At 35.0% G+C, this 13,021-nt stretch overlaps 1 protein-coding gene across 1 annotated transcript in view; it reads right to left on the bottom strand.

Annotated features, from left to right (window-relative positions):
* The window catches only part of lrp2a (low density lipoprotein receptor-related protein 2a), a 105,983-nt gene that overhangs the window by 58,684 nt on the left and 34,278 nt on the right, over window positions 1-13,021 (bottom strand). Inside the window, exons 18-27 of the mRNA XM_016472964.1 lie at window positions 12,322-12,447; window positions 11,923-12,053; window positions 10,409-10,546; window positions 9,978-10,259; window positions 9,148-9,387; window positions 7,690-7,809; window positions 7,299-7,415; window positions 5,818-6,198; window positions 4,431-4,445; window positions 995-1,243 (exon numbers count right to left, since the gene is read on the bottom strand). Coding sequence (XP_016328450.1) covers window positions 995-1,243; window positions 4,431-4,445; window positions 5,818-6,198; window positions 7,299-7,415; window positions 7,690-7,809; window positions 9,148-9,387; window positions 9,978-10,259; window positions 10,409-10,546; window positions 11,923-12,053; window positions 12,322-12,447 — 1,799 coding nt within the window. The remainder of the gene's footprint in view (window positions 1-994; window positions 1,244-4,430; window positions 4,446-5,817; window positions 6,199-7,298; window positions 7,416-7,689; window positions 7,810-9,147; window positions 9,388-9,977; window positions 10,260-10,408; window positions 10,547-11,922; window positions 12,054-12,321; window positions 12,448-13,021) is intronic.

The following is a 13,021-nucleotide window of genomic DNA, read 5'->3' as shown; positions in this document are numbered from 1 at the left end:
TTCTCTTTTGGTATCTATTTCAATGCATTCAAATATTTTATTAACAATGATTTCATTATCTTTCTGTCAGTTACATAACACATAAAAAATCGAAATAATTAAAATAATAAAATATTTCAAATAACATTTTAAAAATGTAAGCGTTAATAATCAAAATAAATAAATAAATAACGTCTTCGATACTAAGAAATAACACAAATGAAAGTATGAGAGTTATGAAGTGACCAAAATGTTAAACAACACACTTGATGCTTTTCATTCACTGTCCAATCAAATTCATTCAATCTAATAAAAAATTAAACAAATAATTTTTCAAACTAAAAAAATGAATAAAATTTTAGTTTTGCAACGAAATTCATAAGAATGCACAATTTCTATTTGCATACAAAACTCCAATTCCAATCATTCAAGCATAATCCTTTAAATCAAAAGGCTTTCACAATGATGAGAAACATAATTCAGTCAAGTGTGTCCAACTTTTGACTGGCAGTCAGTGTTTTGTGCTTCATATCTGGATCGCAATATGTGATTATAATTTAAAGTACACCGTTATCTCAAAACATATCAAATAACCCTGACAGGACTAGAAATGAATCCAAATACGCATCAGCTCTCAGTTATAAAATTATGCAAGACATATCTGACATGGCCAAATAGAAGGTTAAAAAAAGAGTCCCGTTGAAAAGCAACATTCAGAAAGAAGATGAGGTATATCGGATGACAGCATTTTTCAACAGCTTATCTCGACGGAATGGGCTCTTGTCAGTGGCAGAGCTCATAAACAACCCTTTGTTTGGTGATTACCACCTAATTACCCCCATAAGAAAGTTTGTGACTGACATTGTTATTTGTCTTATCTGTGGTAATCCGAGAGGCTACACTAGACCCCGCTGAGCAGGTCCAGTTGGCCTCCGGAGTCCGACTGTGGCTCCACTCCACTAATATCTGTCTTAGCACTGTCAGAGATCACAAAGCTCAGAGGAGATGCACAAACCTGAGGCCTTGCAGGTGCGTCCGTCTGCCTCTAGAGTGTATCCATCCTGACAATGGCAGCGGAAGGAGCCTCTCTCGTTGAAGCAGTGCTGACTGCAGACGCCCGGAGGATGGCATTCATCGATGTCCTCGCACGTCTTTGAGTCGTTACTCAGCTGGAAGCCCATAGGACACGTGCACTGGGCTCCAAACGGGCCCTGAATGCAGCCGTGAGTGCAGCCCGCATTGTTATCCGAGCAGCTCTCCTGATCTATGAGGAAGCAGAAAAGTTCAGATGAATGACAATGTGAAGAAAAAGCATGCATGAAGACACAAGTTATTCTGCGAACATGCTGAGCACAACCATTAAAGGGGATGCTTATTAGGGCTGAGCAATATACAAAAAAATCTGTATATTTCTATATTTACTATAAAAATGCATACAAAGTTTTTTTTCTTTTCATTCAAATGAACCATTTTTGTGACCAAAGAGCCATTTTAATACATTTAAAAAGTTTGATGCAAGACAGGGTTATTATATTTAACTAAAACCATAAAAAAAGAAAAACATTTTTTTTTTTAATGAAATAAAATATTTAAAAAACATATTTTATTTCCACTAGTTGCCAAGGAAATATTTCTCATTTTCATTCAGTTTAACTAAAATAACTCAATTTAAAACTGAAATAAAAATGAATAAAAACTACATAGAGGTATAAAAAAACGTATAAAAATGGAAAAAAAAAAAAACGTAAAAATTAAAATGAAAACGTAAATTATAAAAATAAAATAATTAAAACTATTAGTAAAAACTATAATAGTATCTCAATGATGCTACAATTACACTGATGCAAAAAGTAAAAAACAGTAAAAATTATAGTTAAAAATAACCAAGGGAAGTTTTTCACTAAAATCATTCACACTATTAATAAAAACTATAATAGTATCTCACTGATGCTACAATAACACTGATGCAAAAAGTAAAATTATAGTTAAAAATGACCAAGAAATGTTTTCCACTGCAAAAACAGCAATATTTATCTACATATAGTTATATTAAAATATTTTAATATACAAAAAAATGCCACATGGACACATGAATCAGTGAATCAGTTCGTCTGTTAGAAAAGGAATCAAAATTACAAACTCTAAAGTAATTTTTGTTACTAAAGTTAAAATAAGAGTTGCAAAACAAAAAGGATTTGCAAAACTAATTGAATGACACTGTCTTTTAAGGAAATGTAATGTTCAAAAAAGTGCTTTAAATTAAAAAATGTTTGTGCCAATTAAATTCAAAATGCATAATGCAAGTAAAATACAGTAAAAATAATAAGTTAAAAGTAAGGCATATTTTCCACAGTTCTTCACTAAATGCACAATGAATGAAGAATAATATAAAAAAAATTGTTAACATATTTTCATGCACCATCTACATTAATTTATATTAAAGCATTTTAATATAGAAAAATGCCACATGAACAGTTCTGTGAACATTACAGATGATGCAAACTAATCAGTGGCTATGTTTACATGCACAATTTTTGGTTCAATCGTGCTGAATTCATTCCGATTGATGAATCTGAATGTAGTGTTTACATGAACGCTCGGGTTGATGTGCGCATTTATGTCACAAGCTTCAAATCGAAATTTGATTTGAATGAGGTTGTCCTGTACCAGGGTGATTTGGGAGGTTGTCCTGCTCCACTTCACAGTTGCCGAGTGAAAGATGCCACATGAACAGTTCTGTGAACATTACAGATGATGCAAACTAATCAGTGGCTATGTTTACATGCACAATTTTTGGTTCAATCGTGCTGAATTCATTCCGATTGATGAATCTGAATGTAGTGTTTACATGAACGCTCGGGTTGATGTGCGCATTTATGTCACAAGCTTCAAATCGAAATTTGATTTGAATGAGGTTGTCCTGTACCAGGGTGATGTGGGAGGTTGTCCTGCTCCACTTCACAGTTGCCGAGTGAAAGGAGAGTTTTGTAATGACAGGACACGCATTTATACAACACTTTATTCAACAGGAAGAACCGCTCGTTCCGCGCGTCATACGCTATTTCTGCATCATTGCACATGTGCAGTCCTTTCAGTTTCGGGAGTGTTTACATGCACTCTCAATCGTATTAGAAACGGAATAAATCACCCCCTTCAATCCAATCGAAATTTCATTCCGATCGAGCTCAATCGGATCGATTAAGGTGTTTGCATGAAGGCTTTTCAGTCCGATTGAGCCGTCAATCCGATTACAAACGGATTATTTGGTCGGGTTATGTAAACGTAGCCATTGAATCGGTTTGGCTGTTGGAAAATAAGTCAAACTAACCTACTCTAATGTCGTTTTTGCTACTAAAGTTTAAATAAACAAAAAAGGATTGGCAAACCCAATCTAATGTCACTGTCCTCAAGAAAACTCAATGTCCCAAAAAGTGCATTAAAATCATCATAATATTCATGATGTTGCTTAATTTCCAAAATCATTATGAATATATTGTGAATATTCAATATATTGCCCAGCCCTAATGTTTACTGTTAAAATCTAAGATACTTTGGTGGTTGTGTACCATTTCTATGGACTAACACTAGTGGTCGACCGATATTGTTTTTTTGACAGCCGATGCCGATATCTTGGAAAGCAGGGTGGCCGATGGCCGATATAAAGCCGATATAATTTTATTTATTTTAATTGATGTTTAAGAAATTTGAAATCATTTGAAAATTGATTAAAAAGTAAATGTTAAATAAGCATACTTATACTTTAGATGACAAAGTATTTTTCACAAATAAATTAATATTTAATAAAAAATATAATAAAAAAGGAAGTAAACACTGTAACCAACAGGGCACTCAGTATTCTGGGAAGTTTGTGTGCATTGGGATTTGGGAATCATATTTTTTCAAATAAAGCCAAGGTAACACTAATTTTACATACAGCACACAGTGGAAATGACATGAATATGGCAGTGGGCAAATGCATAAAGCGCAGCATAATTTGAAATCATGAGTTTAAAGTTTGTCGATCGCGCATCTCCAGTGAAGCTGAACTCTCCACCTGTCCATTCCATTCGCACGGACCGACCGTAACACAGAGAGATGCCGCTGTCAGCGCCGTCAAAATAAAAGTCTGTCGCGCCATCAAAATAAAAGTCCCGTCTCGAACGCGTTGGCCAAACAGGAAAACTTATCAGCCAATGCCGATATTTAAAAAAAATGCCAAATATCGGCCGATATATCGGCCTTGGCGATATATCGGTCGACCACTAACTAACACATGTAATTTTTTTCAAAAACAGTACTACAAACTACATCTCTAAGTGTCTATAATGCTAAACACACACAATCTTGCCATATTTAGACACTCTGGACGGTTAGTGAGTACAGCCAGACAGATACTGGGATAGATTAGTGCTTCATGCAGAGGATTGTGGGTGATTAGGGATTTAGCCTACCTGGTAAGGGCTCATCTGTGAGAGGGGAGAGCAACATGGAAGGAAAATCACAGATCATTGCAATGTTAATTTCCAGATTAGCTAAACACATGCATGATTTGATGACACATGGGATTTATAACACAGACGACACACTGAAATATTCCATGTATTGAAATCAACCGACTGACCACATGGATTGTCATTTAATGGTTTCAATATAAACAGAAATATTAAAGATTTGAATGCAAACGAATGTTCTGACTTAAGGCTGATGATACACGGGGCAACATTTTGAGCAATGTTGCCGGGCAACTTTGGCTAATGTTGCCATCAATGGGCAACCAGGTGAGACACAGGGCCCCGACCGATCTAAAGTATCCAGATAGAAATTTGTTACCCATTCTCAATGGGAAACTGCCCAAGAAACATTGCTCAAAAAGTTGCCCCGTGTATCATCAGCCTTAACGCAAGATAAGCTCCAACAACAGTTTGTGACATGAATGTGGGTAACCAAACAGCTGCTGGACCCCATTGATTTCCATAGTATGGACAAAAAAAAAAAAAAAAAAAAAAAAAAAGTTAATGAGCACCATAAACGGTTGGGTTACCCACATTCTTCAAAATGTCTTCTTTTACGTTCAACAGAAGAAAGTAACTCATACAGGTTTGAAACAACTTGAGGGTGAGTAAATGATGACAGAGTTTTCATTTTTGGGTGAACTATCCCTTTAAGAATGTTTACCCATATAGGCAGCTCATTAGGTTTAAGAACAAAGCCAAGATTTTCATTAGGGAGCTAATAGCTAAAGGCTAACCATCAACTTCTAATCTTAACAAAAACTAGTCACTATCTTATATGCTTTATTTATAAAGTTTAAACACCATTCAAATACCATTAAAAATGAATACTTTTATTCTGCAAGGATATATTTAATTGATCAAAAGCAACAGTAAAGACACTTATAATGTTACCAAAGATTTCTATTTCAAATAAAAGTTGTTATATTCATAAAAAAAATGTTTCCACAAAAATATTAAGCAGCACAACTGTTTTTAACACTGATAATAATAAGAAATGTTTCTTGAGCAGCAAATCAGTATATTAGAATGATTTCTGAAGATCATGTGACGCTGAAGACTGGAGTAATGACGTTGAAAATTCAGCTTTGATCACAGGAATAAATTACATTTGAAAAGATATTCAAATAGAAAACAGTTGTTTGAAATTGTAAACAAAAAATCACATTATTACTGTATTTTTGATCAAATAAATGCAGCCTTGGTGTGCAAAAGAGACTAAAATCAAAATCATTAAAAAATAACACCGACCCCAAAAGTTTTGCAGAATGGTGTATATGTATTACGTACTGCTGTAAATCTCAGTAAAACATATGGCATGACTTACTGCAGAGAGGGGATTCATCGGCGCCGTTGGGACAGTCTGGCGTGTTGTCGCACACCCTGCTGAGGTTAACACACACACTGTGTCCAGGGCACTGCCACTGCCAGCTGGGACAGCGGAACGGCGGCGTGGGACAGTCTCGCTCATCGCTGCCATCCCGACAGTCATTATCACCGTCACAAATCCAGCCACGGAAAACACAGTTCCCATTATCACAGCGGAACTGCGAGGTGGGGCACGTCCGCGGTGGGCACGCGTGGTGTTCGTCTGAGCCATCTTCACAGTCTGGATGCCCGTCACATTCCCAGTTCACAGGAACACAACTGCCGTCTGACTGGCACTGAAACTCACTCTCGTGGTGACACATGCCGGGCGGCCTAGTGGCTGGAAGGGTCGAAGGTCATGCTAGCTTAATATAAGATACATCATAATACAAGTTTCCTGAAGTTTATAATAAATGAGGATGAATCAAGAACATGTCTAGGTCATGTTTCACCCCAAAATCAAAATAATAATAATTTATTTTATAATGATCAAACTGAATTTTTCTTTAAAAAAAATGAAAGTGTACATTAATTGTATCATTTAATAACTACACTTACAGTATTATTGCTATTTGCATTCGTTTGTGTTAAAATGAAAGTGTACATTAATTGTATCATTTAATAACTACACTTACAGTATTATTGTTATTTGCATTCGTTTGTGTTATGTGGTTAAGATAATAGGGGTTGAGGGGGTGGGGGATTGGGAGGGAGAAAAGCATAATTGTGGATTACTAATTTTTGTATATATAAGATGTTGTATCTGCACAAAATGGCAATAAATATATTTGGGGAAAAAAAAAATGAAAGTTTTTTGTAGAATCTTTAGATTTTTTTTTTCACATTTATTTTCATAATTATTTTGTTCACCTTGCGCCCTAATTTTAATTACTGTAATGCAAAACATTTCACATTCTTAGTACTGTAGTGTAAATAAATGCAATAAGAATTATAATCTTATTTTAAAATAATGCATTTATGAAGTATTTGTTGTACCACATTTATTGTAAATAAAAAATGCTAATTTCAAATTTTTTTAAAATCATTGTTACAGTACTTGTTTTATACAGTTTTAAACAATTATAACAATGTAAATTTAATATGAATCACCATTGAGAATAATGGGAATTACACAACTATGTTTATAAAATTAAAAAAATATATAATTATAAAAAAACGAAACATCCAAAATAATGTCAAAATGCAAAATAATAATAATAATAATTATTATTATTATTTTCTTAAAATATGCAGCCTTTTCCCTCCATTTATCATTTTTATCTTTAGATTCTAGGGTGAACAGTGACCTGGAAATGTTTTTGTGAGATTCACCCATTTACATACTGTATATGTAATGCAATTTCCTAAACAATTATCATGGTATTACTGAAGATGATCAGAACTGAAAGACAAATTGAAGATTTATTTGTTTATACTTACGACAACCAGATTCATCGGAGCGATCGTTACAGTCAAACACCCCATCACATCGGTAGTAGGAGTTCACACACTGATGCCCATTTGCACACTTAAACTCATATGCTGTGCAGTTGTACACTGATGATCAGAAGAACAAGAATCACTCAGATCAAGAACAACAAGTCAACAACAAAAAATCAGTTTGATCTGATTTGAACTTCCATAAGAGATTTTTTTTAATACCGTTTATATTGTGAAATACACATTTTTGTCTTTATGTTGAAAAACTTTGTGAAGAATTTAAATGGTATTACCACATTTTTAATATATAAACCATTTTTATATAAACAATATGTACCGTTATGATGAAATGCAACAAAAGAGTTTGGTCCTGCATATAATGGACTCTTACCACAGCCCTGTTCATCCGCTCCGTCTGCACAATCTCTGTCTCCATCACACACGTAATTGGGGTCAATGCAGCGATGGTCCGGACACTGGAACTGACCAGGGTGGCATGTGCCAATAGAATCTAGAAAAAGAGACATCACAAGAAAAGTTCGATGCTCAGAAGATTAATGATACTTAATGGCATTATCAGTTATGTTTCATTCAGATGTTTCACAAGAATGTAAAGTTGAACAGCACAGAGCTCAGATCATTTGGTTAGAACAGAATTTCTGTTGAGAAATATTTTAGATCATTTTGAGACCTCTGACTATTTTAAATAAATGTAAAACATGCAGTCACAGGTGTCTGTTTAATGCCATTTTACTTATATTGCCTATATTGTATTTTGTATATTATTTATATATTTGAAAATTCTCAATGAATTTATAGACACTTCGATCAACAGTGCCCAAGGTGTTAATTTAGTATCACTGATATACTATTATAGTTTTTGATAATACTTTAATTGTATTTTTATATTTTCTGTTTTCAGTTTAATTTCAAAGATTTAATAGTTTTGTTGTGTTTTTGTCATTTTTATTCGTTTAAAAAAAAAAATATGTCTATGGGTCAAAGACATTAAGATGTCCGCATCAAAAGAAATTTACAAAAGTGATTTTATGTCCATAGAAAGCACATTAAATGCAAGTAAAGTTTTTGGAGAATAAAATGTCAAAATTTGGTTGAAATAATGTTACATTGTCATTCAGTGTAACACAATATTTATGTAAAAATTCAAACAACATGATATAAAAGAATAAGGGAGCATATTAAATTTGATTGTGTTTTAAATGAGTAAAAAAAATCTGACTGACAAATGGGCAAAACCTAGGATAGTGGCAAATTTAAAAAATGTAAAATTACAACTAATTAGTATTTGGGGTGAAAGTAATTAGTCTTTTCATATGTTATACATTGATTTTTGTTGTAAATATGCCTGACAAGATTGTTACACTGAATGACATTTTAGTGGGTCTCTTCTGTAAATCAGGGAAAAATGTATGATATTTATTTTTTGCTCAGGAAAACAAAAACAAAATTGCAATTAAATTAAACAGAATTTTTTTAAATTTTTTTTTGGGGGGGGGAACAACAACAACAATTTAAAGCAGTATTACACTTATTGTTTTTATGCTTAAACCCTTTTTCATCTTTGACTCCTATATATTTCAATGATACTAATATTTTATTTTATATATAATTTTTTTATTCATTTTAGTTCATTTAGTTTATATTAGTACTTCAATTTATGAAGCTAAGCGAAAATAAGAAAAGTTGCCTTTGCAACAAGCAGAAATAAAGTAAGTTTAATTTTTTCAATTTCATTTGATTTCAGATCAAGTTTATTCTATGTCAAGTAATGAAAATGTTTTTTTTTATGGTTATGGTTTCAGCTAACTATAATATCCCTGGGTCTCACCACAGTTGTTCTCATCGGATCCGTCTCCGCAGTCATTGTCGGTGTCACAGAGCCATGTGCGGGGGATGCAGTGATGGTTGGTGCAGCTGAACTGGTCAGCCTGGCAAGTGCCGGGGGTCTGGGTGGGACACTCCCTCTCGTCACTGCCATCAAAACAGTCATTGTGTCCGTCGCAGTGCCAGCTTCTGGGCACACAGCGCTGATTGGCACAGGTGAAGGCAATGGGCGAGCATGTGTTATCTGTGAGCCAGCAGAGTGAGGAAAAAATGAACACATTTATTTTCATAAACGTGAAAATAAATCACTCTTCAAGTGATAAAACCTTTTAAAATCTCATTAAAACATCAAAAATCTCATAGAAATGCCTGCATTCTTTTAACTCAAAGAGTAGAGCATGGCGCTAGCAACGCCAAGATCATGGGTTTTGATTCTCTGAGAATGCATGACGCAATGTAACTGCATGATGTGAATGTAATTTGCTTTGGTTGAATTTATATTTATTGCCATCTTAGCTTCTCTAGTTTTAAGACATGTATGAAGTGTTTTGGTAGTTTTAGTGCAAAACACTTCATACACTACTCCTAAATGCAATGTAGAACTGCAACGATGTGTATCGTGAAAAGCACTATACAAATAAACATGAATTGAACTTAATTGAATTTTGGATGTTAAATTTACTGCTGTGCCAAGCTGAAAGTTGGTAAGAGGAACTGTGTGAAGAGCTTTGGAAAAGTAACCTAATCAATGAAAACTGTGTCCTACCGATTGCTCATTGCTACCTGCTTATCAGCACATGAATATTTGAATGAAATATAAATATAAAACGTTACTATTAGTGCCACAGTTGGCCTCATCGCTGTTGTCATGACAGTCATCGACGCCGTCACATTGGTAGCTCTGGGGGACACACTTCCCATTAGTGCATGAGAAGGAGTTGGAGCCACACTGGAGGGTCGGCGGCTCATTGGACGGATCATCCACACACGTCTGCTGATTCGCTTCCAGCTTCATTCCATATGGACAGCCACACACTCGCTGGGAGTACGGCGCTGGGAAACAGAAATTACTGCAGTCTCCATTTGGGTTTGTTTGCCTGTTGCAGAAGTTAGATCCTGTTGGGGGTAAAAAGCAATGCGCATTGATCATTCAACTATATTGCAACCACATTTGATACATTTGGATAAATAGCCCTAATACCTTTGTGGAGACATTACATTCAATGCCAAATTGAGTAAATTAATCAATAGAAAGTGAGCCTCACCAATCTGAGAATCAGCATTGAAGGATTTGACATGCATGATGTGGCTGATCCCTTGACGAATGATCATCATCTCCCCTCCGTCTGTTTTACGGACCCTCACGATTCCACCCAGCCGCCAGTCGGTGAAGTACACATAACCTGGACCAGCAAACTTCATTAATGTAATCAAACAGGCCATCTCTGAGAAATACCAGTTCATGAACTCTGACTTCTGCCCTTTTATCTTTCAGCACCGAACAGACGAACTACACTGAAGTTTAAGAAAGCCGTGTAGTGACCCTCATTTCACAGATACCAGACGTGACTATCCATCATCAAAGAAGAGGCCATCGAGACTAACATGATTAGGATGACATTGAGATGATGACAGACATCGATGAACAGCAAAATTAACATTTCGTCAGTCAGTGGGTTTAAATTAGACTGCTTTCTAAAAGTCAGCCACATCTCAGTGTAGATAGATATACAGATACAACAGATACAGAATGATACAACAATAGACAGACAGACAGGAAGAATGATACACTGGTAGATAGATAGATAGATAGATAGATAGATAGATAGATAGATAGATAGATAGATAGATAGAATTTCTCATGTTCCCCTGCTAGCTGATTACTTCCAGATTTTAGTTCTGCTTCAGCGAAGATGAGCTGCACGGCACACTTTTTGTCAGCCATGGTTAAGATGCGGATTGACACACGAGCCGTCCGGAGATGTGCTGTATAATCACGGTCAAAGGAGGAAAAGAGCGGGAGAGCCACCAGCCAATCATCATATGAAAATAGATGTGACGTTAAATCATAAAACGCTAGACTACACATGCAGACGTACACGAGTGTGTGCTTTGATATGAAATTGCATGAAAAAGTGATGCGTGTCATTTTTTTGCAGGGTGAACTATAAGTCACTTGCGGATTGATACTGAAGAGTGTAAACACTTGCTCTGTACCTATTTATTTCAGCCTGACACAGCAACATGAGTGTGATTTTTTTGGGATGGGTTGATCTGTTTGTCCGACCAAGCAGAGACGGGCAAGTGTGTTTGGGGAATCATTATTTTTGATGTCATTTTGGTGAACACAAAATTCAGAATTGAATTGACAATGCAAGAAAGAATGATAGATAGATAGATAGATAGATAGAGCGATTGAACGATAGATAGATAGATAGATAGAGCGATTGAACGATAGATAGATAGATAGAGCGATTGAACGATAGATAGATAGAGCGATAGAGCGATTGAACGATAGATATAGATAGATAGATAGATAGAGCGATTGAACGATAGACAGACAGACAGACAGATTGAACGATAGATAGATAGAGCGATAGAACGATAGATAGATAGAGCAATTGAACGATAGATACAGCGATAGAGTGATTGAACGATAGATAGATAGAGCGATAGAGGATAGATAGATAGATAGACAGACAGACAGATAGATAGATAGATAGATAGATAGATAGATAGATAGATAGATAGATAGATAGATAGATACTGATAAACTCACCTCCAAAAATAGTAAGTCCAAACGGATGGGAGATCTGAGTGATGCGATTCAAAGACAACCTGTTTTGTCCATCAAAGTTGCTGTGCTCGATCTTATCAAAGAAGGCGTCCACCCAATACAGCCGCATGGCACTGAGAGGCAGAGACACGGTCAAGAGGAGAGCGTTTTAGACCAATGCTGAGAAACTTATGTCAGATCATGATTTAAGGAGATTAGGAGCGAACACGCTATTGAATGCACAACAAAACCAATAATGATGAGTCACGGCTTTAGGAAGCCATCGAAGTTAAACCAAAGAATTATGAATTAAACAGGAATGGGTTATTGTTTGTGGTATTATGAGCACAACTGAATGCTGTATTGTTGTGGTTTCATTCTGGGAACTGTACAGTAACTCACCTCCAGTCAATGGCCAAGCCATTGGGCCAGCCGAGAGTGGTGTTTACAATCGACTGAGCATGTGACCCATCACCCCAGGCCCGCATAATCTTTGCAGGACGGTACCAGTCAGTCCAGAAAATATAACTGCCGAGCACAAAGACACACACATGGCTTTAAAAGAAATAGTTCATTCAAAAATAAACATTCTGTCATCATTCTTTCATACTCATGACAATTATTATTATTATTATTTTTTATTTCCTCAGATGAACACAAGCTTCTTTACAAGCAATTATAATGAATGGCCACTAGAGCTTTTATGCTTCAAAAGGACGCAGTCACCTTAAATGTATATATACACTACCATTCAAAAGTTTGGGTTTGGTAAGATTATTTAAAATGTTTTTAAAAGAAGTCTCTTATGCTTACCAAGGCTGCATTTATTTGATAAAAATACAGTAAAAAAAAAAGTAATATTGTGAAATATGATTAAAATTTAAAATGTTTTCTGTTTTAATATATTTTGAACTTTAATTCATTAATAATATTTTTCAGGATTCTTTGATGAATATAAAGTTCAAAAGAACAGCATTTATTTGAAATAGAAATTGTTTGTTACACATTAATTGTATTAGCTGTCACTTTTCATTAATTTAATGTATCTTTGCTGAATAAAACTATTATTTTCTTCCAAAAAATACTTTTGAACAGTAGTGTG

The sequence above is a fragment of the Sinocyclocheilus anshuiensis genome, unplaced genomic scaffold, assembly GCF_001515605.1.
Source record: "Sinocyclocheilus anshuiensis isolate Anshui unplaced genomic scaffold, SAMN03320099.WGS_v1.1 scaffold164, whole genome shotgun sequence".
In the NCBI taxonomy this organism is placed as follows: domain Eukaryota; kingdom Metazoa; phylum Chordata; class Actinopteri; order Cypriniformes; family Cyprinidae; genus Sinocyclocheilus; species Sinocyclocheilus anshuiensis.
The sequence above is the reverse complement of the archived record's forward strand: the minus strand, read 5'-3'. Positions and strand labels throughout refer to the sequence as shown.